At 40.1% G+C, this 27,678-nt stretch overlaps 1 protein-coding gene across 4 annotated transcripts in view; it reads right to left on the bottom strand.

Moving 5' to 3' along the window:
- Positions 1 to 27,678, bottom strand: part of Pcyt1b (phosphate cytidylyltransferase 1B, choline) — a 123,862-nt gene that overhangs the window by 24,371 nt on the left and 71,813 nt on the right. For all 4 annotated transcript variants that reach the window (XM_045140791.1, XM_045140789.1, XM_004669995.2 and 1 more), the window contains 4 exons: positions 26,107 to 26,223; positions 9,463 to 9,614; positions 7,128 to 7,206; positions 970 to 1,112 (listed from right to left, as the gene is read on the bottom strand). In XM_045140791.1, coding sequence (XP_044996726.1) covers positions 970 to 1,112; positions 7,128 to 7,206; positions 9,463 to 9,614; positions 26,107 to 26,223 — 491 coding nt within the window. The remainder of the gene's footprint in view (positions 1 to 969; positions 1,113 to 7,127; positions 7,207 to 9,462; positions 9,615 to 26,106; positions 26,224 to 27,678) is intronic.

The following is a 27,678-nucleotide window of genomic DNA, read 5'->3' as shown; positions in this document are numbered from 1 at the left end:
TTATTGAGTTGGGAGTAGTGATGCATGTCTGCAATCACCACACTCAGGAGACTAAGGCAGGAGGGTCATGAATTTAAGACCACCATGGGCTACATAGCAAGTTGGAGACCAGCCTAGACAATATATCAAGATCCTGTCTCAAAAACCAAATACATCTTTGCATTGTATATGGGATAAAATGGGCTAATAAATGTAAAACATTAAGAGCACTGTATGCCCACTGCACTCATGAGCTCATGGTAGCTGTGATGATCTGTACAAGATAAGGCCACTCAACATTCCCTGCAGATGGAGGATGAGATGATGAGGACCAACCCCTCCCTCAAGCACTAATGGCAGTTAGTGGGTAGGAAGAGGGGAAGTCATTCTCTTCAGTGGTAAGCAGTAGGAAGAAGTAAGGGTTCAGTGGAGTGGGAGAGGGATAAGAGAGGGTAATGTGGCATATATGATCAAAATACAATAAATAGGGCTGGAGCTGGGAGTGGTGGCACACGCCTTTAATCCCAGCACTCGGGAGGCAGAGGTAGGAAGATCCCCATGAGTTCAGGGCCACCCAGAGACTATACATAGTGAATTCCAGGTCAGCCTGAGCTAGTGTGAAACCCTACCTTGAAAAACAAAACAAGAAAAGTAAATAGGGCTGGAGAGATTGCTTAGTGGTTAAGGTGCTTGCCTGCAAAGCCTAAGGGCCCAGGTTTGATTCACCAATACCCATGTACACCAGATGCACAAGGTGGCCATGCATCTAGAGTTTGTTTGCAGTGGCTAGAGGCCCTGGCACACTCAATCGCTCTCTCTCTCTCTCTCTCTCTCTCTCTCTCAAATAAATAAATAAAATATAAAAATACAATAAATGCATGTATAAAATTGTAAAAAAGGAAAGAAACATTGCTTGGCATATAGCACTCAGGAAATAGAAGCAGGTGTGTAATGTGGTAGCTCTCAGAGGATGTGGGGTGGCACACTTACATTTATAAAACTGACATTCAGTTCCTTGGCGGTGTATCCTCTCTGGAGGTTGCGTCGAGCATAAACATCATAGTCACGGACAATTCTGGTGATGATGTCTGATGTTGAAATGCCTTCTGTTCTCTGAGTTGGAACAAACATGCCTGTCCAGGGAGGAAAGAAATGATAAAGCTAAGATGACCTCACTTTGCCTACTTCCTTTAATGACTTTTCTGTTTCAAAATATTTATTTATTTGCAAAAAGAGAGACAGACAGAGAGAAAAGGCATGCCAGAGTCTCTGGCCACTGCAAACAAACTTGAGATGCATGAGCCACATTGTGCATCTAGCTATTTGTGGGTAGTGGAGAATTGAACCCAGTTCTTCAGGCTTTACAGGCAAGCACCTTAACTGCTGAGTCATCTTTAATGACTTTACTTTGCAGGACAAAACTGAAGCTTCAGGGTAGACTGGGAAGGCCTTCTTACCCAGCTCTAGCTGATTCTTCCAGTCTCAGTACCATACACTTCCCCCACCTTAACACTATAAAATTATCATCCCAATCCTGGCCCTGAAATTTGATCATGTTCTGTTCTTCACTTCTATCCTGACAGCCTCTATCACCTACAGAGTTCATCCTCGTCCTCAAAGTCCAGCTTTAAGGTTATGTCTCTGTGGGATCTTTCCTCATATCACCAGGAGAATCAATGGCATTTTGGACATAAAGGTGTCTTCTGTTGGCAAAAATATGTTTGGTACCTGTCTCTGTATTGAATTGGACATTTCAAATGTAGATCATGCCTTCATTGTCATTGCATCTTCAGTGCCCAGCTCAGTAAATATGGAAAGGTATTCAATAGATACAAATGGAATAAGTAAGTGAATGAAGAACAACAACTGAGTCAATGAGTTAATTAGATTACAGCAACTCTGCTTCTTCCCCAGAAGTCTGCATCATATTTTCCTGCCCACAGGAGAAGCAGAAAAACACTATTTTGTTATATCTGATCTAAATACGTGTCTGTGGGTGCTGGACAATTTCATCTCCCTAACAACAGTCTACTCTGCCTGGTAGTTTCACCTCCCAAAAGTCCTTTAATCTGGAATATGTGGGACAGAGGAAAAGTAAACAAGCACAGGATGCCCGGTTCTAATAGTTCTATGAGATTTCCTCCAAGTCTTTCAAGACATGTTTGAGTATACTAGCCAATGCAGCTCTAAAGAGGCCACAAATACAACAAAGAACTGGATTCATGCTCAAAATTCTGAACGACAATCACGTGTTGGCAAATGAGATATTCCTCCCTGATATTGTTATAATCACTTAGAGACATCACACATTGGTAGCATGATAAAGTCTGGGGCAAGGTTCTCAGTTTAAACTTGGGCTCAGTTTAGACTTAACCTTAGTCTCCTCAACTGAGAAATAAGTCAGGTGAACAAGCTTTTTCAGCCTCTGCAAGGCCTTTATATCACATACTCATCAATAACTGCTTTCCCTGCCTAACTATGAGCTACATGAAGGAAGGGAACATACTGCTCTTGTTCTATTCTATAGTCTTGATGGCACTATAAAAATATTTGTTCAGTGAATGACAAAATGAATATTGATTGCTGAGCACTTTTCTGAGGCAGTTTAGGGTTAATAGGCACCCCTCAAAGTAAACTGAAAGTACCCAATGTCTTTGAGCCTGTAAGGGGAAATCTATATGTTCCTTATCTCTTTTTTTCTTAAAGGAGTTTCAACCCTAGATCTCTTTTTCCTTAAATCTGACTCTCTCCTTAGATTTCTTCCTCCCTATAAGAGTTCCCCTTCCTATTATAAAGCCCAAATTAGAGTTATAAGGCAGATTATCTGCTTGGGACCCTCCTGTTTTTCATGGGCTTTGCCTTCTTCCCTTTAACCAATGAGCCATCCCTCCAGCTCTCAGTGGAAGTTTTGTGTGATCAGGACAGTCCAGGGCCCTAACTCCTGGGTTAAAAGCCAACAAAGAGTGAAGAATGGCTCCGTTGCTCTCAAAGACACCCCAAATTCCCATATCGCTTCCAATCTCACTTCTCTCTGAATTCTTCAGTCTTTAATATCAACTAGAATGTTCATTTGGAATGAATTAATGAAAATATATATATATATATATATATATATATATATATATATATATATATATATATATATATATATATTCTGCACATTCACATATCATCAGCAGGGTGGCACTGCTGTTCTTAAAGACAGAGCATCAGATTTCTCAGAGGACAGAGTAAAGGTTGGCCACTAGACCTGAAACTTCTTTTGTCACCTTCTAAGACTGAAGAATCCAATACAGAAAACCAAATGGAAGACAAAGGATTCAAACATCTAACCACATGGGCATAGATAACACTACAAGTGTCCCAAGCATTAGGTGAAGAAACCCTATGTGACCCTGAGCCAGTGCCCTGGGACAACATCTCCACCTTAGGGGAAGCAGTTGGGAGCTTTCTGGTGAGAAATCAATATCATCTTTCAGCAGGCCTGCTGAAATATGAAGAAGGTTTTCTAGCTACTAATGGATTTTGTGCAAGCCACTAAAATATCAGTAATATGAGCTTGCCCTGTCGTGGAAGCTAGAGGGTGAGGTCTCTGTGGCTGAGCAACTGAAAGTAGATCTAGGATTGGCGAGGTTTGCTTTGGCTGGTTGAGAGGTAGGTCTCTGAAAGAAGCCAAGCCCTCTGCTGACATAATGAGGCACCCAGCTTCCTCCAAATCCTAATTATTGCTCTGCTAAAAATATTCAGTAATGAGCATGATCAGAGAACCTTTTTTATCATGCTTTTCAGAATTGCAGCATTTGGTTATGGAGCTATTTAAAGAAACAGCAAAGCACATGTTAATGAAGAAACTTTCAACAGTAGTAGGCAATATTAGAATGATGATGAATAATGTGGACCTTACAGTCTGGTTCATCTTGGCTCCAAATTTTGTCCAGTTTTGCTAAAAGCTTTTGACACATAGTTCTGACGAGCAGAGCAGAATGTTGTAAAGCATAATTCATGTCCTTGATATCCCTGGCTTCATTTGAAGTGATTTTTGGCTTCCAAAATAAGCCATGATTAGAGTACAAAAGCCACATGTGAATGCTCATGCCATTTCTGAGCAGCTTTCTCCCACAATGAACACTGGCCTTCTCTTTGTAGGTCCCAGCTAGATATTTTAGAGTGACTCTCCCTCCTAGTGAAGAATCAGTGGAGCAGAGTAATGGATTACAAGGAAGGATCCCTGTACATATGGTGTTATATAGCCTTAGTCTTGAGTCTGTACTCCCAGGGCAAGGAAAATATCACCTGATCACTCAATTCAGTAAGGGAATTATAGACGATTAAAGAGGGCCATGATTTCTTTACCCTTGACTTTGAGCTAGCTTCATTAACTTCCTTGTCCTAAAAATAATAAATGATGCCATATGACTTCCAAGGCTAGATCACAAGAAGCCTTGCTGAATCCGTTAAAGTTGCTTGTTTGTGCCAGGCATGGTGGCACATACCTTTAATTCCAGCACTTGCAAGGCAGAAGTAGGTGGATCACCATGAGTTTGAGGCCACCCTGAGACTACATAGTGAATTCCAGGTCACCCTGAGCTAGAGTGAGACCCTACCTCAAAAAAAGAGAGAGGGGATGGAGAGATGGCTTAGCAGTTAAGACATTTGCCTGCAAAGCCAATGGATCCTGGTTCAATTCTCCAGGACCCTCATAAGCCAGATGCACAAGGTGGCAAATGCATCTGGAGTTCATTTACAGTGGCTGGAGGCCCTGGTGTGCCCATTCTCTCTCTTTCTCTCTCTCTCTCTCAAATAAATAAATAAATAAATAATTTTAATTTTTTTTTAATTTTTTAAAATTTTTGTGTATTTTTATTCATTTATTTGAGAGCAACAGAGAGAGAAAGAGGCAGAGAGAGACACACAGAGAGAGAATGGGCGTGCCAGAGCCTCCAGCCACTACAAACAAACTCCAGATGCATGCACCCCCTTGTGCATCTAGCTAACGTGGGTCCTGGGGAATTGAGCCTCAAACCAGCGTCCTTAGGCTTCACAGGCAAGCCCTTAACTTCTAGGCCATCTCTCCAGCCAATATATATATATATATATTTTGGTTTTTCGAGGTAGGGTCTCACTCTGGCTCAGGCTGACCTGGAATTCACTATGTAGGCTCAGGGTGGCCTCAAACTCACGGCAATCCTCCTACCTCTGGCTCCTGAGTGCTGGGATTAAAGGCGTGTGCCACCACGCCCGGTACCAGCCAATATTAAAAAAAAAATGTTTTATTTTTATTTATTTAAATTGAAGTAACAGACAGACAAAAAGGCAGAGAGAGAGAGAATGGTTGCACCAGGGCCTCCAGCCACTGCAAATGAACTCCAGATGCATGCGCCACCTTGTGCAACTGGTTTACATGGGCAATGGGGAACTGAGCCTCGAGCTGGGGTCCTTAGGCTTCACAGGCAAGTGCTTAACCGCTAAGCCATGTCTCCAACCCTAATTTTTTTTTAAGTTGCTTGTTTGCTAGATCGTGACCATGTGCAAGTATTGCAGTAACAAACAGAACCAAGTTCTTGGCTGACTGCCAACATTCAAGGCCAGCCACTATGTGTACAATATGAGAATCTGGATCCATCTGAACTTTCAGATTACTGCAATACCTGTCAGCTTCTGACTATAACTATTTGAAAGAGTCAAGCAAGAAGGACCCTCTAGGGTCAGAGATGCAGTTCAGTGGCAGAGCACTTGCCCCACATGTGGGAGACCATAAGTTCAATCCTCAGTGTCAGACAAAAAAGAAAAACAGAAGTCCCCAATCTCTGTTAAGATCTTTTCCCACAAAAATCATGAGCAATTCCAACGGTGGAATAAAGAAAATGTGGTGCATACACAACAGTGGAATTTTTTTCCGCCATAAAGAAGAAAAAAAAATCTTTCCTTTGCTGGAAATTTATGCAACTGGATATAATCATATTAAATGAATTAAGCCATTTTCTTTCATTTGTAGTTCTTAGATTTTACGTAGTCTCATAAAATCATGTGTGATGATATGAAAGTAAAAGTGACATTGTCTGGAGGAACAAAAGGGGCCAATGGGGAAGGGGCCAGAAAAGGGAAGCTAAGGGTATTTGGAGGATATGTTCAACATATAATATATGCTTGTATGAAAACTTAAAAATAAATTAATTTTTAATATCATGAACAAAATCAAGTAGCTTTTTTTCCTGATTTTATGAGGTAGAGTCTCTCTCTAGCCAAGGTAGATCAGGAATTCACTCTGTAGTCTCAGGGTGGCTTCGAACTTACAGCAATCCTCCTACCTCTGCCTCCTGAGTGTTGGGATTAAAGGTGTGTGCCACCACGCCTGGCCAAGTAGCGCTTTTTTTTTTAAATTTTTATGTAGGGTCTCACACTAGCTCAAGCTGACCTGGAATTCATTATGTAGTTTCAGGGTGGCCTTGAACTCATGGAGATCCTCCTACCTCTGCCTCCAAAGTACTGGGATTAAAGGTGTGCACCACCACGCCTGGCTTAAGTAGCTTTTAAAAATCACTACCTTTGGGAGTCATTTTGTTATACAATAAGAAGGATGCTGGACTGGTAGAGTTAGAAAAATGTTGAAGTTGTTCCTACTCCCAGATAACTGGAATTTGACATTGTATTCCCTATTTCCTATACCAGGAAAGCAACTTATTCTTAGCTCACTAAAGGCCACTTGCCCAGGAAGAAAACTACTACCAGTGTTCCTACACTACCAGGTAGCTAAGATACTCTTGACCAGTGATTCAGCCAACCCTGAAGTAACTCAGGCCATAACCCATCACCCATCATGATGTAGCTCATGAATGAAATAAGTTTCTTCTCCCTCTTTCTCCATACTGTGCTCTACAGCTCCACAACAGCTTGGCAAGGCTGAAGCATCTGGGATTTCCTGTCCTGGAATGCTTTACAAGCAAGATTGAGACTGAACAGTGTCAGGGCTCCCATTCTTACCCAATGTTCTTGATCCCTCAGGGAGCCTTTGCTAAGAGGATGGGATAGACCTGCTTCTTGAGAGACACTGGAAATTTCAACACTCTGTTTATATATGATGTAGGCCTGAGGCAGCAGTCTCTTCTAACACCTGATTGTGTGCTGTGGTGGATAGGAAAATGCCTCACCTGCTTCCTTTATATGCTTATAAACATCATCAGAACCAGCAGAAGAATATGGTATGTCATCATGAGCCACAAAGTCAATCTGTTGAAGAGAAGATAAGAGTGTGACATTACCACTGAAACAGAGGGAGGGGTAGGTTTGCAGATCTGAAGAGCACTGTGTCCCCTTTCAGTGAAATGAGGTAGTAATATGTTAGATTTATAGCATGAGTCTGAATCATTGGATGAAAGGAATTTCCAACTGTATATACTTCTTTTTGGAATTTTTTTTTAATTTTTTGAGGTAGGGTTTCACTCTAGCTCAGGCTGACCTGGAATTTACTATGTAATCTCAGGGTGGCCTTGAGCTCACAGTGATCCTCCTACCTCTGCCTCCCAAGTGCTGGGATTAAAGGTGTGCACCACCATACCTGGCTTTAGCTGTTCTTCTTGAAGAAAGTTTTCTTCTATTCTTCTTCATACCTGATTATCTTTTTATTTTAATACATGTGTTTTCATGTGTGTGGGGGGGTAATGTACATGTATGTGCATGTAGAGGTCAGTGGACAATTTTGAGTGCCATCCCCAGGAATGCCATCCATCTTTGTTTAGTGTCTCACTGAACCTTGAGCTCACCAATTAGGTTAGATTATCTGGCCAGCAAGCCCCAGGGATCCTCCTGTCTCTAATACTCCTGTATTACAAGCATGACAAACATGAGCCACCATGCCCAGTATTTTTATGTGAGTACATGTTTGTAAGATAAGTACATTACCAACTGAGCTATCTTTCCAGCCCCTTCATTCCTGATAATCTTCATACCTGTTTCCTGTTACACCCATTAAACACTTCTGGCACAACCTTTACTTTTATAGCCTTTTACTCAACCTTGACAAGTGGTTGAAAGGAGAAGTTTAATGTGCCAGAGTAAGATTTATGCTCCGCCACTTTCTAGTTTTAAAACTCATAAGATGATGGGAGGATTTTACCAGAATTTCTCAGTCTCAGTATCAGTAACATCACTGGCTAGGTAATTTTTTTGGTATGGGGGTCTGTCCTATACATTGATTAGAAGATGCTGAATAGCATCACATGTCCTCACCCACTAGATGCCAATGGCACACTCTAGCTATGGCAACCCAAATGTTTCTATACATTGGTCCTTGATGGGAGAAACTCACCCATGAATCACTGGAGTGAGTGACATAAGCATATAACAGTACTAAAAATAATAACTGGTATAAGGTAAATGCTCAATACATGACTATTATTACTATTATTCATCCTATTTTTAGCACTTAGACTTAGCTCCCTCTCTCCAATATATAATACTAGCAACTTTTTAAGGTAGCCATGAAATTGAATTAATTTCATATAATAGCTAAGTCTTGAGCACAGTGCTGGGCACATGGTCAATACACAATAAATAGCAGCCATCATTGTCATTCTTATTATATCCTAAAATGCCCATCACATGCTGAATATACAATAGATGCTTAGTAGAAAAAAAAGTGTGATTACTGGAAGTAAGTAAATCATATTGTAGTTTTTCCTTTTTCTTTTTATTCTCACCAGGAAATTGTCTCCTCTGCTATTACCCATGCACATTTATCAGTGTTCTCTATTCTCTTCTGCATTGCGGATTTAAAAATAGAAAAGAAAATTCTTAGAACAGCTTAATCTTATTTTTTTGTACTGCTTATAAAAAGAAGGAATAGCTCCTAATGTGGGGCTGGTAGGGAGATACAAAGCACATAATTTGATGCAGCTCAAAAGAATTTCTTGTGTTTCAACTAATAAACATCTTATGTCAGTAGGAATCTCAGAGTCACAAAATTATAGATATAGAGTTCTTTCCTTAAAGGCTGGCTGGCCCCTGACCTTCTATATAAGATATATGTTCATTTGTTTCATGTAAAAGGATATCTGTGAGTCTATAAGCACCAAAATGATGCTGGTAATAGTAGTGACAATAACATTCTTAGAGCTCTTGCTATGGGCTAGTCAGTTCTCCAAGCATTTTATTTAGGTTATTTCATGAGATCCTCCAAATGTCCGCATGAGGAAAACACCAGTATCATCCAATTTTAAAGATGAAGTGAGTACAGTGTAGTTAAACATACTGTTCACAGCTAGCAGGACAGGCAGCATTTGGACCTGGCTGGTACCTACACTCAAGGAAGGGAGAAGACAGCAGTCCTCAGTCTCAGGCAGAAGAGAGGTGTGACATCAGGTGATGCCTGTGACAATTCCTGAAGCTATCTCCTTGAGAAATTTGGAGAGTCTTTAGGAGTTTTTCAGTCTTGGCTACAGAGCAAGACTCCCTGATCCTGCTACAGATAGAATGTGAGAGAAGTACCTTGTGTTTTTCCAGAAACTCTGGTGTGAGAGTCCATGGCGCATCTCTGATGACTTCATCCACATAGCGACAGTGTCTAAGAGCTTCATATCTCTCTGCTTCATTCATCACAGTAAAACCTTTGAATTTGTGAGTAAGGTCATCACTGCAAACTGAAACAGACAAAGGTAATTAAATACTGTTATCAACCTCCTGGGAACTGATGTGGCTTCTTCAGAAAAACAAAGGGAGCATAGCCTCTCTAAGTGTGCTAAGTGTGGCAGTTTTTCACTGGAAAAAAAAAGATCAAGAGAGTGAAACAAATGGAAATTCACCAGGAATTCAGATTTCATTTTATTGCTAATTACCAGAGTGTTCTCCATAGAGTCTTCTTGAAAATTATTCTGCACACTACCTATTGTGACTTTCCTATTTTTTCATCCCCCATCCCACCCTTCAGTGAAAATTACTATTCAGAAATGAAATGATCAAATAAAGGAGAAAGAGAGGAAAAGGAACCAAACATCTTGGGTCCTAGGCTTGATCAATCAGTTCCAATTACTTCAATAGATCACTGTATTTAGTAATACAGTTGGGGTACACATATACACACACCCTTCCATTTTCTGGATCAAGGTTCAGTTGCTACATACCAGGCCACGCCATCAACAGGAGAAAGTCATAAAATAGAAAGTATGACCCGGCAGAGTTCACCATTTCATAATCACTTGTCCTTTCTAGATCTCAAATTTTAGAACCCTCAAATGAGAATAGTAGTGTCATTTATTTCCAGCCTCAGGAAGGATGTTTCTTTTGAGGAGTTCCACCAAAGTGCTTTGAAACAAACAAAACAAAATATTAATTTCTAGCCTAACTTTTGGTTGGTTAAGGCAGCTTTTCCTAAAGTTTCTTGTTTTCCAGGAAGAAATATCATACAGTCCTTGTTTACTAGGGTCATAGTGGGTATATTGCTGCAGCTGATCAGAGCTGGCCTCACTGCTACTTGCAATGAGGTATTTTTCCTTTATTTGCACCCAATACATTTTCTAATTTTAGCATTATAAGAAGATATGGTTTACAAGGATGTAGTAGACAGCTTCAGGTTCACTGAGATGAACTCCAGACAAGGCACAGTTATGGAGGAAGGGATTTATTGAAGCTTACAGATCCAGGGGAAGTTCCATAATTGCAGAAGAAAATGGCCTGCCTTCATGGGCCCAAACAGAGAGAGAGAGAAATACAAGCCTAAAGGTTAAAAGCTACAGCACACTTCAGGAACTCCAGCTAGGCACACTTTGCATATCTTTTTTTTTTTTCCTTCTCTCCAGACCTAAGTTTTTTTATTAGCTCACAAAGAATTAGGTTACATGATGGTGTTTTTATACAAGTTTTTTGCTTCCCTTCCCCCCTTGTCCCTTCCTTTGCCTTCCCCTCAACTTAATCTTCTTTTTGCTTTCATACAACCTGTTTCCCCTTGTCCATGGCCCCTTCTCATCACTTCCTGTTCCCCTCTCATGGTCTCCTATAGCCCTGGATATTTTTTAAATTTTTATTAGCATTTTCCATGATTATAAAAAAAATCCCATGTTAATTCCCTCCCTTCCCACCACACTTTCCCCTTTGAAATTCCATTCTCCATCATATTACCTCCTCATCACAATCATTGTACTTATATATATACAATATCAACCTATTTTTGCATATCTTTAGATTGAAATTTGAAACCCACCACCACAACTTAAGATCCACCCAGTGACATTGCCTCCAGCCAGGTGGCTACAGATGCAAACTACAAAGTAATAAAACACTGTATATATTGGGGGCCATCTATTCAAACTGCCACATTCCACCCCGGCCCCAATAGATTCATAACCATCACACATTGTAAATTGTATTCAGCTCAATTTCAAAGGTCCCCATAGTCTTGACCAACTTAAGATAGTAAGTCATGTAAAATCAAACAAGTTAAATACTTCCAACATATAAAGGCACAGAGTAAACATTTTCATCTGGTAAAGTGCATAGCAAGGACAGACTAAAACAATGCAAACTCAACTGCCATTAAACAAACTTCAAACTTCTGCAGTTCAAGTTCAATATAACCAGAGACTGACAGTGTCCAGATTTTCCAATTCTGCACCTCCAGCTGGTCAGAGTAGCCAGGGAACACTTCCATCCTAGGCCAACAGTGTGCTCTATGGTAGCCCTTGCATAGTCCTGCTATATCCAAAACATTTTCAAGTCTTTATGCAAACCACGGTTCATCTTCCGAAAGCTCTTTAAGCCCATCAGGGCATCAGGCCCTGCCTCATACCACATCTCAGCAGTGGCTCCTGGAACTGTTTACAATTCATGACCACTCCTTGCATTTTTCATGCTTCTAAGACTAATACTAGGTGTGCAGGACACAGCCATATTCTTAATTCAGGAACGAAATAAATCATAACCTTGAAAAGCAGGTTCCTTCTCCAGTCAACTCTTTCCAAAAGAATTTACATTTCTATGATAGTCTTTCCTCCATCAGGCTTTCCATTATTTTAATGTAAATCAGTTGGGCCATCTTCCTGAAGATTGCTAATGTGTTCACAATAGCAGGTTCAGTAACCTAAGACAAGTCTCAGTGCCTGTAATTTTAACTTGTTTGAGGTTTTCCAACTTAAAATCTTAAATTTCACACCAAGCATACCAGTCCATTACAAATTTAACCTTGATCAAACTCTCTGGGCCTGGGCATCAGGACGCAGCCAGCCCTTATGCCAGTAGCCCAGTCCCAACAAAGTCCTCTGCCATCTTTCCTTCCCCTTAGAAAGCTCATAAGCCACACCTCAAAGTTCAATACTGTCTGCACTTAGAATTCTCAAACTCTCATCAGAATAGTCCATTAAACTTGGCTTACCACTCCAGAAGGCATCTTCAGTTGCAAGCACCAAATCCATGCCCATTCCTCCAAAACAAAAGTTCCAAAAGACCAACATCTACATGGTCAGGTTCATCTTACCCTACTTCTGGTACCAACTTGTATTGTAGACAGCTTCAGGTTCGCTGAGATGAACTTCCAAACCAGGCATAGTTATGGAGGAAGGGATTTATTGAAGCTTACAGACCCAGGGGAAGTTCCACAATGGCAGGAGAAGCTGGCCTGCCTTCACAGGACCAAACACAGAAAGAAGCACAAGCCTCAAAGCCACACAGCACACTTCAGGAACTCCAGCTAGGCACACTTTGCATATCTTTCGATTGAAATCTGAAACCCACCACCACACCTTAGGATCCACTCAGTGACACCACCTCCAGCCAGGTAGCTGCAGATGCAAACTACAAGATAATAAAACACTGAATATATTGGGGGCCGATAATTCAAGCTGCCACAAACAGCAAGGGAGGAGGCTCATTGAATAAAGTGCTTGATAAAGACAGATGCTGTAGCAGGTGTCTATATTCCCATCAAGCCTACAGTGAGACAGGAGGCAGAGACATAATTGGAAGCTTACAGACTAGCCTGGTGAACAGAGCAGTGAACAAGAGACCCTGCCTCAAACCAGGTGGAAGGTGAGAACTGACACCCAAAAGATTTCCTCTAACTGCCACATGTGCACTGTGGCTCATACACCTCCATTCTCCTAAAACACATCCAAAAAAGATATGGTTTACAAACAAGACTACAATCATTTTTTCAGAACCAAAGCTTTGTCTACACCCAGTACCAAATCTGACCCCAGAGTGAGAGCTACCACCAGCAATGCTTAGCACGTCCCGGGAAAACCTCCCTTTGTAGCTCCTTCACACACCCCACATCCAGATCATCAGCAAAACTGCTGGCTCTGCCTTCAAAGGAGTAAGGAGCTTATTTTGGGGAATATTCTTTTGGGTTTTGTGCTCTTGATCAAAGAGTACAAAGTTTCAATTAGACTGGAGGAATAAATATTAGTTATCTAGTGCACTACATGGTGACCATTTAAAGACAACGCAGAGAAAAATCAACTCCTACCAAATCAGAGAGCCAGAGCCTCAGAGGCCCCCAACACCTCAGCACTGAAGCAGACCAAAAATGAACCCAGCATGGCTCAGGGAAATTTTGTGGAAGACGGGGTGGAAAGAATGTCAGAGTCACATGTTGAGTCATGATTTGCAGAGATATTTATCATACCAATAACTGGGAGCTAACTCCACAATGCACGACCCATTTACATCAACAAGGAGGGTCCAATGGGAGGGGGTAGATCATAGATGAGCCTAAACAATGGTACCAAACTGCGTGTATTTGCTGAAAAGAAAACTAATAAATTAAATTAAAAAAATAAAATAAAGTACTGTGGATTTTCCTGCTAGGGAATAAAAGTATTTTAAAATCTAAAAATAAAAAATAAAAAATAAAAATAAATAAATAAATAAATAAAGATAAAGCATGGTATACTTTAAAATTGCTAAGCCAGAGCTCAGGGTGGTGGTACACACCTTTAATCCCAGCACTTTGGAGGCAGAGATAGGAGGATTGCTGTGAGTTTCAGGCTAGCCCTAGACTATATAGTGAGTTCCAGGTCAGCCTGGGCTAGAGTGAAACCCTACCACGAAAACAAAACCAACAAAAAATTGCTAAAACAGATTCTGACTCTCGCCACAAAAAAGCAAAGATAAATTGATGAGGTGACAGATATGATGATTACATTGACTATTTTTATAATATATATACATATACATAAATATATATATTTAAATATCATGTTGTGCCCCATAAATATGCACAATTATTATGTTAATGATAGTCACATGTCACTTAATTATAGGGACAAGTTCAGAGAAATGCAATGTTAATTGATTTCATGACTGCAAAAACACTGCAGTATACACTTACACAAAGCTAGATGGCATAGGTCAATCACTAGATGTAACCTTTTGCTTTTTTACCATGTGTGAATGGTTAACAAAAAAGGGCCTTGTGCATGCTAAAGAAGCACTCTACCACTGAGATACATTCTCAGCCCAGACATAGCCTTTTTATGCAAACAAAGGACACATTGAGCAACGAACATGAGATATGCAGGGCTGCTGCCCATGTAACATAGCACAATGTTTCATAGTATGCTTTTAAAATAAGTAGGTATGGCCGAGCATGATGGCACACACCTTTAATCCCAGCACTCAGGAGGCAGAGATAGGAGGATTGCCATGAGTTCAAGACCACCCTGAGACTACATAGTGAATTTCAGGTCAGCCTGGGCTAGAGTGAGACCTTACCTCGAAAAAATTAAAAAAGAAACAAAAAAAAATAAGTAAGTAAACTCTAAATTAATAATTAATAAAAAGTAGAGTAGAAGTCAGGCTTGGTGGTACACACTTATAATCCAGCACTCAGGAGGTTGAAGAGGACAGGGATCATGAGTCTGAGGCCAACTTGGGCTACATATCAAGATCTTGTCTCAAACAAAAAAGAATTATAGCACAGTAAGTATTTAACCATCACCAACTATTTCTTGTATTGTGTAGTGTATAATTTTATAGTGTACTTTTTCTTAAAACAGGGTAAAAACAGTCCAAAACAGGCCTTTAACTGAGGAACCTCTTGCCTCAGAATTCTAAGTGTTGAGATTGTAGACATGCACCACTGTGCCTGATGAGACTTTCATTTTCTGGCAACAATACCTGGTCCCCTAATAGGCTCATAAAAGATATACTGAAAGAATTAATTGTGCCTGATGCATATAGCTGTTCAATAAATGTAATCATTTGCAATAATAGATACGTAGGGCTGGAGAGATGGCTTAGCGGTTAAGCGCTTGCCTGTGAAGCCTAAGGACCCCAGTTTGAGGCTCAGTTCCCCAGGTCCCACGTTAGCCAGATGCACAAGGGGGCGCACGCGTCTGGAGTTTGTTTGCAGAGGCTGGAAGCCCTGGCGCGCCCATTCTCTCTCTCTCCCTCTATTTGTCTTTCTCTCTGTGTCTGTCGCTCTCAAATAAATAAATAAAAAATTTAAAAAAATAATAGATGCATATCTATCGGTAGCTATACTTCAGCAACACATATGCACATAAGACTAATGAATCTGTAGATATATGCTTATTTCCTATAAATGCTTCCTGAGACACTTTCTATTATAGCAGTTTATGCTATCAAAACATTATGTCAAAGTGTTAATGAGGGCTGGGGAAATGGATTAGTGGTTTAGGAGTTTCCCTGTGAAGCCTAAGGACCCCAATTTGATTCCCCAGGACCCATGTAAGCCAGATGCACAAGGGGCACAAGCATCTGGAGTTTGCTTGCAGTGGCTAGAAGCCCTGGTGAGCCCATTCTCTCTTTCTCTCTGCCTCTTTCTCTATCTCTCTCTTAAATAAATAAATAAAATATTTTTAAATGTTGATGAGTTTTAGAATTGCCTAAGGGGCTTGTTGAATATAATATAAAATAAATAAAGATGATTGGGCTCTGCTCCTTAAGCTTTTGATTCAGTGGATCTGTAGTGGGGCCCAGATAGCTCTGTTTTTGAAAATCTTCATGGGTGATTTTGATGCCTACAATTATGAGGTATATTATGAACAACTTGAATAAAGACACCTGCTTGTCTTTGAATCATCCATCATGGCCAGAGGCGGGAGGGACCAGGGGAAGTAGGTAACAGGGCCATAATGACTATGTATTAACTCATTGATTATGTCTTTTGACTCTGTAAATAGGAATTATTTATGAGCCACACTATACAATTTAAAAACTGATATAGGACTTTTTAGATACTCTTTCATGACTTTCTTAAAATATTTCATAACAAGAATCATATTAAGTAGAGATGGATTTCATATCTATCAGTTTCCTATTTCAAACACAAAACTAGCCCAGGACTGCATCCTCCCCCTCTTTGAATCTTAATCTGAGCAATCTGGTATAACTTTTACATGACCAAGATAATGGCCTCCTGAAAGACCACAGTGAAAACAAACATCCTGTTTACACCAATACAGGACTCTTTCATATCCCAGGAGTGACCTCAGGAAGCAGCTGAACATGCTGACCAGTTATTGTCTAAACATTAATTACGCCCAAAGCAGCACTGTTGTTCTTGAGACTTGGCAAATGTACTCTGACAACCAGATGGAGAACTCCAAGCAGTTGTATTCCATGGATGAATTCATTGCTCTCTCTGGGAGCTCATGCCACAACTAACCTATCCTGGCAGCTCAGTGTACTCAAAATGAAGTACCCTGCAGGAGAGGGGGGAAAATAGCATGGGAACTTTGGAGCCCAATAGAATAAGATTCTAAATCACAGCTCTGCGCCTCCTCACTGGGAAAGTTATTCAAACTCTCCAAGTCTCAGTTGTCGCTCTTAAAAACTTTATGGTAAAGTTTCAAGAATTAATTTTTAAAAGATAGTTTATTTATTTATTTGAGAGAGAAAATGAGGCAGAAAGAGAGAAAGAGAATGGGTGTGCCAGGGCCTCCAGCCACTGCAAACGAACTCTAGATGCATGTGCCACCTTGTGCATCTGGCCTACGTGGGTCCTGGGAAATCGAACCTGGGTCCTTTGGCTTTGCAGGCAAGCGCCTTAATGGCTAAGCCATGTCTCTAGTACCTCAAGAATTAAATTTGAGGGCTGGAGATATGGTTTAACCGTTAAGTCACTTGCCTGTGGACCTAAGGACCCAGGTTTGATTTTCCAGGTCCCATGTAAACCATGTGCACATGGTGGCACATGCACCTGCAGTTCATTTTCAATGGCTAGAGGCCCTAGCATGCCCATTCTCTGTCTTTCTCTCTCTGTCCCCCTCTCTCTGTCTCAAATAAAAATAAATAAAAAAGAATTAAGTTTGATAAAACACATGAGCAGAGAACATTAGCCATTTGGCAATAGTAGTGGCAACATTTCCATTGTGGAACTATTCCTTTGGGTTTTGAACTGTCTTTTCCCTGTTCCAACACTAACCAGGTACCTAAGGTTCTCACTACAAACTCTTTAATTCAAATCCTGAAATGGGGGTTCAGAAGATAGCTCAGCATTTAAAGGCACTTGCCTGAAAAGCCTGCCAGCCCAGGGTTCAATTCCCCAGTACCTACTTCAAGCCAGATGCAAAAAGTGGCATGTGTCTGGAGTTCTTATGCAGTGGCAAGAGAGCCTGACAATCCCATATTCTGTCTTTACCTTCTCTCTCTCTCTCTCTGAAATAATAAAACCTGAAATGTTAAAACGGATAGAGGAAGACATGTGGAAAATACTTCAAGATATAGGTATAGGCAGGAACTTTCTGAACAAGACTTCAATAGTATAGGATATAGCTCCAACAATCAATAAATGGGACTGTAAGAAAACTGAAAATTTCTGTATATCAAAGGAAACTATCATTAAAGAAACAGATAATATACAAAGTGGGAGAAAATCTTTTCCATTTACACTTCAGCTAGGGGGCTACTAAGTAGAATATATAAAGAAGTGAAAAAGTTAAACACCAAAAAAAACCCTTGCCAATCAATAAATGAGCTAATTCAATGAACTGTTCTCAAAACACAAGTGGCCAATAAACATTTTTAAAGTGTTCAATATACTTAGCCATCAGAAAATGCAAATGGAAACTACTTGGAGATTATACATCACCCCAGTTAAAATGACTAGAATCAAGAAAAGAGACAACAACTTCTGGCAAAAATGTGGGGAAAGAGAAACTCTTATTCACTGCTAGTGGGAGTGTAAACTAGTACAGCCATCATGAGAATCAGTATGGAGATGTTTCAAAAAATTAAAGGTAGAACTACCATATGATTTAACTATACCACTTCTAGGCATATACTCAAAGGACTTTATATCCCGACACAGATATATACTAGCACATAGATAGCTTTATTGCATGTTATTCACAATAGCAAAGAAATGTGGCCAGCCTAGGTGTCCATCAACAGATGAATGGATAATGAAATTATGGTGTGTATATACACAATGGAATTTTATTTAGCTGTAAAGAAAAAGGAAGTTATGCCAGGCATGGTGGTGCACACCTTTAATCTCAGCACTTGCGAGGTAGAGACAGGAGGATTGCCATGAGTTTGAGGCCAACCTGAGACTACATAGTGAATTCCAGGTAGGTTTGAGCTACAGTGAGACCCTACCTTAGAAAGAAAAGGGAAGTTATAAAATTTGCAAGAAAACGGATTGAGTTGGGAAGTATTAGTGAGGTAACCCAGACTCAGACAAACAAAAACATGTGCTTTCTTTCATATGTGGATCCTAGCTATGTGGATGAGTGTGCAAATAAACTATGAAATTAGAAAGGAGATAGAGAGGCAGGCAGTAAGGCACATGTGATATGAATGTTATAAAAATTAAAAAAAAGAATACCTGGCCAGACATGGTGGGACACTCCCTTAGTCCCAGCATTCAGGAGGCTGAGGTAGGAGGATTCCCATAAATTTGAGACCACCTGGGCTTCAGAGTTCCAGGTCAACCTGGATTAGAGTGAGATCATACCTGAAAAAAATCACCTAAGGCAATAAATAGATAAATTTGTAGGAGAAATCCCTATATGCTATAAATTTTAATTTCTTAACCTATTTTAAGTGAAATACATTTTAAAATTAAAGTGGAAAAAAGTACTTTAATTTATAAATGGATAGTCTCAATTTACTAAAAAACTGCCACAAGGCCAGGCGTGGTGGCGCACGCCTTTAATCCCAGCACCCCAGCACTCGGGAGGCAAAGGTAGGAGGATCGCTGTGAGTTCAAGGCCACCCTGAGACTCCATAGTGGATTCCAGATCAGCCTGGGCTAGAGTGAGACCCTGCCTCAAAAAAACAAAAAAAAAAAAAAAACTGCCATAAGGATAAGATTGCACAGAAATTTCAAATTACTGCTTGCTAGATACTTAAAAATCATATACACAAGTCTGATAATTGAGGTAGACTATAGCACTTGCAGTTATCCCAGTTTCTGGTCCTTTAATAAATTATCTTTGCTAAGTACCAAATGTTTCTACCAAATCCTTGTCCATGTACTTTTAGCAATCTCAGCTTTGTGAATGAAGCATTTGCTCCATCCAGGTGCATTTGTGCAACAAACCTCCCTGTGTGATGTGAGGGTGACTGTGTGGGGGTTTGAAAGTAAAATGCCCCCCATAGCCTTATGGGTTTGTGATTAAGCCTCATACTTGGTCCCCAGCTGACGGAGCCTTTGGGAGGTGTGTCACTGGGAGCAGGCCTTAGAATTTTATAGTCCAGCTCTAGTTGCCAGTGCTCCAGCTCCATTTCTTTACTACCTCTTTGCTGATAAATGATGTGAGCCAGCTTCCTGCTGGTACCATGCTTTCCCTGTTATGATGAAATTTCCCCTTGAAACTATAAACTGAAATAAACCCTTTCCTTCTATAAGTTGCTTCTGGTTGGGTGTTTTGTCCCAGCAACAAGAAGGTAACTGCTCAGACTGCAATTAATATGACATGTTTTTTTTTTTTTTCACTTCATCACAAGCATTTTATTTTGTTTCGTTTTTTTGAGGTAGGGTCTTGCTCTAGCCCAGGCTGACCTGGAATTCACTCTGTGGTCTCAGGTTGGCCTTGAACTCACAGCTCTTCTCCTATCTCAGCCTCCTGAGTATTGGGATTAAAGGCATGTGCCACTATGCCCAGCTCACCACAAGCATTTTATTTATCTGTACACATCATACCAAGAACCAACCTTTTAACCAACAAAACAGAATATCTTTCTTCAAGAGCATCATTAACTTTCCTTAGAACAGAATTGTCTGTCACTAAGTTGGTTTGTGATACTCTGAAAAGATAATCTAAGACAAAGATCTCCTCAGAGTAGGGCACACACATATCCCTGAGGCATGTAAAAATAGTTTCGAAGACTTCTAAGCCCAGGGTTTTAAGGGAAACAATGTCTAAAAACCCCACTTCTAACAATATTATTTTCTTTAAAATTAATATATCTGAAGAAAAACTTTATTCCAATTTAGGACAGAGGCACCATCCAAACCTTATTATATTGCATTTCAAGGGGTGAAGGGTCACACCTCCAGGTCAAACCAAATAGGAACCTCATGCAATGGCCATTCAAAGCACCACAAACCTATGAAAGCTTCCTGTCTCCCTTCTATAACACACTAGTATACAGATGAAGGTGTTAGAAACTAAGTGCAGGAGAAAAGAGAATGATGCAAATTTTGGCCTAACAATTTTGCCTCCTCTCCTCCCAAGAATCATCAGGGAACACATGGATCTTGAGGGATAAGGTCCAGGAATTCAAAGCAAAAGGAGCATTGGAAAGAAATATTGAATGTAAAATTGGCTTTTTCATGTAGTTAAGGGTAAGCATTTTTCTAGCTATTCTCAACACTCATATTGAATCCTAAAAATGGCTTTTCTCTTGTAGTTAAGAGTAAGCATTTTTTTTTCTGGCTATTCACTTCAAAATCACTTTAATAAGCCAAAGCTGTACAGGCCGGCACTGCTTGCTTCTCAGAATATAACTGGAATATTTTCTGGAATTATAATATTTTAAGATACACTGGAATAAACACATGGGTAAAACATTGACATTTTTTCAGATTTTTACATGCATTATTTTAAAAGGAAGTTAAAAAACAATTTTATAAATTCCCATCATAAAATATTCCATTTACAGATAGTCTTTATCCAATTTCATCTTCTACAATGCTTATTTTCTACCTCTACCTAACAAAAAATAAAATTACTTATTTCCAGAGCAATTCCCTTTAGTAGTATATGCCTCTCTCTCTCTCTCTCTATTTTGATACATAAGAAAATTTCAATCACAGTATCTAATAGAGATAATGAAGTTATTTCTAATTTTCATAATTGATTTTACATAATTATTTCCAAAGATCAAACATTAGAATTTGCTATACACATACATATCAACATTTTGAGGAGTAACATGTCTTAAAAATATACTTCTTTGTTTATATAATATCATATTTCAACTAATTAAGCATACTGGCTTATTGTCTTATAACATTGTATTATGTCTTTAGTATTTTAATCTATTATTTTTTGAGGTAGGATCTAACTCTAGGCAAGGCTGACCTGGAACTCACTCTGTAGTCCCAGGCTAGACTCAAACTCACAGAGATGCTCCTATCTCTTCCTCCCAAGTACTGGGATTAAAGGTGTGAGCCACCACATCTAGCTAGTATTTTAACCTTGACTGATTATTTTTGTATACTACATTTTATAGTTTATTTCTCTGTTTTTCATAATGCTTCCTTAAACACATCAGTAAAGTTGAATTTAAAAGTTCCTAGGTATTCTCTCTCTCTCTTTCTCTGCCTCTTTTTTCCTCTGGTGTTTGTTTGCAGCAGCTGGAGGCCCTGGCTCTCTCTCTCTAGCAAATAAATAAATAAAAATAAAATATATTTTTAAAATTTTCTAGGTTTTGGGATGGATATATGGTTTAGTGATTAAGGCTCTTGCATGCAAAGCCAAAGGACCCAGGTTCAATTCCCCAGGACCCACATAAGCCAGATACACAAGGTGGCACGTGTGTCTGGAGTTCATTTGCAGTGGCTGGATGCCCTAGCATACCCATTCTCTCTCTCACCCCCACCTCTTTCCCCTTCAAATAAATAAATAAAAATAAAATATTCAAAAAGTTTCCAGGTTTTTAGTAAATTTGACCATAAGGACAGGTTTTACCATTTAGGTTAGAAGGTATGTTTTATGATAATAGTATTTTTTTCATAATATATTGACTTGTGGGCTGGAGAGATGGCTTAGTGGTTGAGGCATTTGTGAAGCCTAAGGACCCAGATTTGATTCCCCAAGACCCACTTAAGCCAGATGTAGAAGGTGGCACATATGTCTAGAGTTCCTTTGCAGTGGCTAGTCCCTGGTTTGCCCATTCTCTTTCCCCATCTTTCTCTCTCTCTCAAATGAACGAATGAATGAATAAATAAAATCTATTAAAATACATAAATGGTGTGATACAATTACCAATATTTCCATTTTACCAACCCTTTCTGAATATCTTATTGAATATGTTGCTTTCAAGTAAAATAACAAGGGTTATAATTAAAAGCATCTGATAAGTCTTTTTGTTTTGTTTTGTTTTTGTTTTTTGAGGTAGAGTCTCACAGTAGTTCAGGCTGACCTGGAATTCACTGTGTGTTCTCAGGGTGGCCTCAAACTCATGGCGATCCTCCTACCTCTGCCTCCGAAGTGCTGGGATTAAAGGTGTGAGCCACCACGCCTGGCTTAAGAGAGATGTTATTGATCAAATTTATCTTTATGTTTAATAATTCTTTATCAAAATGCATAATTAAATGCTTTGGTTAATTGTGTACTGAGTTTTACACATTTTTTGAGGTAGGGTCTCACTGTAGCCCAGGCTGAGCAGGAACTCACTCTGTAGTCTCAGGCTGGTCTCAAACTCACGGTGACCCTCTGACCTCTGCCTCCCAAATGCTAGGATTGAAGGCATGTGCTACCATGCCCTGCTTAAATTTTACACATTCTAAAAAGAAGTATGACAGGGATAAGTAAAAGATTTGCAAGCCCCAAAACATTATATTAGGAAATATTACAGGACAGAAAAAAGATTGGGAAGAAAGAAAATTTATAAATTATTTGGAAAGTGTAAAAAAGCTTGTCATGCATTTTGTAAATGTATGAAAGTACATGTTGAAGTGTTATGGCATTTAGATGCTACTGGAAGAATTTAAGTGAGTTGTAAACAATTGTGTTTGATTTAATTAATTAATTAATTTTGGTATTTGTGGTGTTTGTGTGTGTGTTTACATGTGTGTGAGTGTGGGTACATGTGGAGGTCAGAGGACAATGTTCAGGTGTTAATTCTCGCCTTCTACCTCCATTGAGGTAGGGGCTCATGTTGTTCGCCACTGCTTTTTAACATCAGGATAGCTGGACCCTAAGTTTCTGAAGAATTCTCCTGTCTTTGCCTACCTTCTCATCCCTAGCTGTGGCTTGGATTACAAACACCAGCCATAGCATCAGTCCTTTCTCATGGGTGCTGGGGTTCTGAAATCAGCACACACACACACACACACACTCACATACATACATATGTACATAGGCATATATGTATTTAGAGACAAGGTCCTATTATGTAGCTCAGGCTGACCTGGAACTTGTGATTCTCCCATTTCAATCTCCTAGGTATGAGAATTAACAGCATCTTGGTGCAGTTTTGTTTTGAAATATCAGTATGGGACTTTGGCATCTAGTCCAGCATGTAAATAGCTAAAACATCACCACCTTATTGTAGCAAGTACAAGGAAAAATAACTGATAACTCAACAAGCCTCTATAAACTTATCAGAGAAATGAGGTCAGAGGGCAAATTGCTGTCCTTGAAGTTGGAGACAGACCAATGGACAGACAGATGGAATCACAACTTGCTGAACAGAAGCCACAAGCTATCAGTTCTAGGCAGCAAAATTTCAATTGACAGATTGTCAGAGCTCTATGTGGACACATGTGAAAGTTTAAAATCTTTTCTTTTTACATTTTTTGTTTATTTTTATTTATTTATTTGAGAGTGACAGAGAGAGAAAGAGGGGGAGAGAGAGAGAGAGAGAGAGAGAATGGGCGAGCCAGGGCCTCCAGCTACTGCAAACGAACTCCAGATGCATGTGCCCCCTTGTGCATCTGGCTTACATGGGTCCTGGGGAATCAAGCCTCAAACTGGGGTCCTTAGGCTTCACAGGCAAGTGCTTACTGCTAAGCCAGCTCTCCAGCCCTGAGAGTTTAAAACTCCAGGTCACACAGTTAACTGTGACCCACACCAAACTACCTCCAAAGATTACAATGGCCAAATAATACAAACTCACGTGATCACAGAGGTCTTCCCAGCACTCTGGTGGCCTGGGAGACTCACATGGTAGTGTTCACCCAGGTTAACCATGAGCAACCAGTGGCTTATCTGCCTCCTTTGAGTTCCCTCTACATGACTTGCCTGGTCACCACTGCTTTCCACCATCTTGTCCTTCTGAAAGAACTCTATTCAATAGCCACATGGTCACCACCCTTAGCAAAATCTGCAACATGTTTTTGTAAAACTTCTCAAAAGTAGTCTTAGACTTGCAGAACTTAAAGAATACTTTGAAAACATGAATAGTGTCTTAGCTACACTTGTTTTCTTCAGTAGTGTCACAAAAACTAATCACAGCAAATGGGTATCTATGCTGATCCTCGAGAGCTACAGAAATGACATGTGACACTCAGTCAGGTGCTATCTTTTCTCTCTCTGTGTATGTTTCTTTTTTGTTGTATTTTTGAGGCAGGGTCTCACTCTAGCCCAGGCTGACCTGGAACTCACTCTGTAATCTAGGCCAGCTGTGGACTCAAAGTGATCCTCCTACCTCAACCTCCTGAGAGCTGGGATTATAGGCATGAACCACCATACTTGGAGAAGTACTATCTTTTTTACCAAAATTGAAATAAGTCAGTCTTCTGATGTTTGTGTTTTGTTTTTAGAGTTCTGGGAACTGAATTCAAGGTCTCATGCATGCCAGTCAAACATCCTAACTCTAAGGAACACCGTTACTCCTAGTAGGCCTTCTGAAAGACAAACCTTCAGTTTATATTGAACTGTTCTTTCCATATGCTTGGGAAGTAAGTAAGTCTATTCATTGTGTATCAAGGTGGCCTGCTTATGTAAACCCCATTTTGTTCTTTTTAAAAATTAAATTTTAGCCAGGCATGGTGGTGTATGCCTTTAATCCCAGCACTCGGGAGGCAGAGGTAGGAGGATCGCCATGAGTTTGAGGCCACCCTGAGACTACATAGTGAATTCCAGGTCAACCTGAGCCAGAGTGAGACCCTACCTCGAAAAAACAAAAACAAACAACAAAAAATTAAATTTTAGCCAGGCATGGTGGCACACGCCTTTAATCCTAGCACTGGGGAGGCAGAGGTAGGAGGATCACCATGAGTTTGAGACCACCCTGAGATCACATAGTAAATTCCAGGTCAGCCTGGGCTAGAGCAAGACCTTACCTTGAAACCTACCCCTCCAAAATTTAATTTTATTTATATGTGTGGAGTGTAGAGGTGAGTACCAGGGACTCTTGCCACTGCAAATGCCAGAAGTTTGCACCACATTTTGTACCTGGCTCATATGGGTGGCTTGGGATTTGAACACTGAGCCAACAGGCTGTGCAAGCATGTGCTTTTAATCACTGAATTATCTTCCAAGCCCCCAGCCACTATTTGTTTATCATATTGCACATAATTCACCTAATTATGGCTGTTTAAATCCACTACTGCTAGTACAATACTGCCCTAAGTGTTGTGGGTCACACACAAATAAAATAGAAAATGACCGTGTTTGTCTTCAATCATCCTAAACCCCTTCAGTTCTCTAAGATTTGAAACCAGAACAATATTACTTTTTCTTGACCCTTTGGAAAGTTTTAGAAACATAAATTGTATCATGCCTCACATATCAGAAGAAAGGCATTAATGGAAAACATGAAGCCGCTACCCTTGGTGGTATCATTAACCTGTCTCTCTCCAAGGATGAGTGGTACACAACACATGATATAATTTCCCCTATAGTTTTTTTTATGTCATTTTAAATTTCAAGTGTGGCAGTATGGATTGAACTGGAAGCATTAACAATGCCAGATTTTATGGACAGAAATCTAAAAGGGGTCCTTTTTGGGAAGCATTTTATAAAGGAGCCTTGGACAATGACAAAATGCACTTCTTACCTCCTACCAACAAGTAGCTGTTGGGAAACAGTGTTTTTGCTTGCATAAGTGCCCTTGCATGACCCGAGTGGAAGAGGTCAAATATTCCATCTGCATATACTCTGACGGGCCTGTCAACTGTGGAAGAAAGGAACTATTAACACAGCTGAAGAATAAGGAATCCCAGTTACCTTCCACTAGTGTAGCACCATAAGAAAGTTTACCTGCAGAAAACATAATCTCTATGTGCCATCAGTTTCACTTTAGTGCATGGAGTTGATTTTGAAAACAGGATCTTCTGGGCTGAGTGTGGTGACACACACCTTTAATCCAAGCACTCAGGGTAGCCAAGGCTGAGGCTGAGATAGGAGGATCACTGTGAGTTGGAGGCCAGCCTGAATCTACATAGTGAATTTCAGGTCAGCCTGGGGAGACCCTACCTCGAAAAAACAAATTAAAAAAACAAACACACAGGTTCTTCTAAAGATATCAGAGTAGAACAAACAAAATTAAGATCAAACCAGAATATAACAGCATTAGCCAACAAGGAAGACAAACACAGAACACTGGGGCGTTCTCTTGATCCCAAGTGGAATCTAGATGTCTGAGCCAGCAGATTTGGCCTGGCAGGAACATCAAGGTATCAGCAACAGAAGAGCTTGGAAAGGACAAGTGACTACATCTTTGAATCTGGCAGCCCTGAATAAAGACCTGAGTCCTATTTTCAAAAGCAATGATGTGCTGGAGTCTGCTCATACTGCCTAGATATGTTGCCCACATTTTTCCCCCCAAATTCAAGGTTCCTTGGTGGCTGGTTGAAATTAGCTGTTGGTAGGGATATTTACAACCCAGAAATTGGCAAATGCTCCAAATCAGGCTTTTTACATTAGGGCCAGTATTAAGGCATTGCTCAGCATAGTTGCACAAGGCAACTCTGTAATTCTGTGGTGTAAGAGAAGGGACATGCTCCCAAGAGAGAGGACAGTCAGTGTACCAATGTTGCAAAAAGGGTTGGTGATATGGGTTAGAATCAAGCAGTCAATATGACCTTCCTCCCTAGTCCTGTAGAATGCTATTGCTGAGCCAGGGCAGAGCCAGTAACCCTTCAAATCAGAAAGGAATGCCAATTGGCAGGGTTCTACCAATTCGCCAGATGAAGCAACTTAGAAAATGGGAAGAAGAGGGTTCTCTTTTCTCTTTGCTATCCCCAGCCTGAGAGTCTAGAAGATACTTGTTATATTTGTGGAGAATTTTGTATGTTTCTGCCAACCTTTCTCTATTCTTAAAAAAGGAACTAGAAAGTGAAGCTCTAAAAAGTAAATCCAAAACTGGATGACAGGAGAAAGAATCAGTTTCTCATATCAATGTACCCTTGTTCTAGGCATATCTCTGCCTCTTCTCCATGGTCACAAATAGCATAAAGACAAGTTCAACTTCCCAGTACCCATGTCAGATGCACAAAGTGGGGCATGCATCTGGAGTTTGTTTGTGACAGCTAGAGGCCATGGTGTACCCAGTCTCTCTCTTTGCTTATAATTAAGTTAAAAAAAAAAATAAAAGCCAGCCTGAACTACACAGTGAAACTATCTTTAA

This window comes from Jaculus jaculus, chromosome X, assembly GCF_020740685.1.
Source record: "Jaculus jaculus isolate mJacJac1 chromosome X, mJacJac1.mat.Y.cur, whole genome shotgun sequence".
Lineage (NCBI taxonomy): Eukaryota > Metazoa > Chordata > Mammalia > Rodentia > Dipodidae > Jaculus > Jaculus jaculus.
The sequence above is the reverse complement of the archived record's forward strand: the minus strand, read 5'-3'. Positions and strand labels throughout refer to the sequence as shown.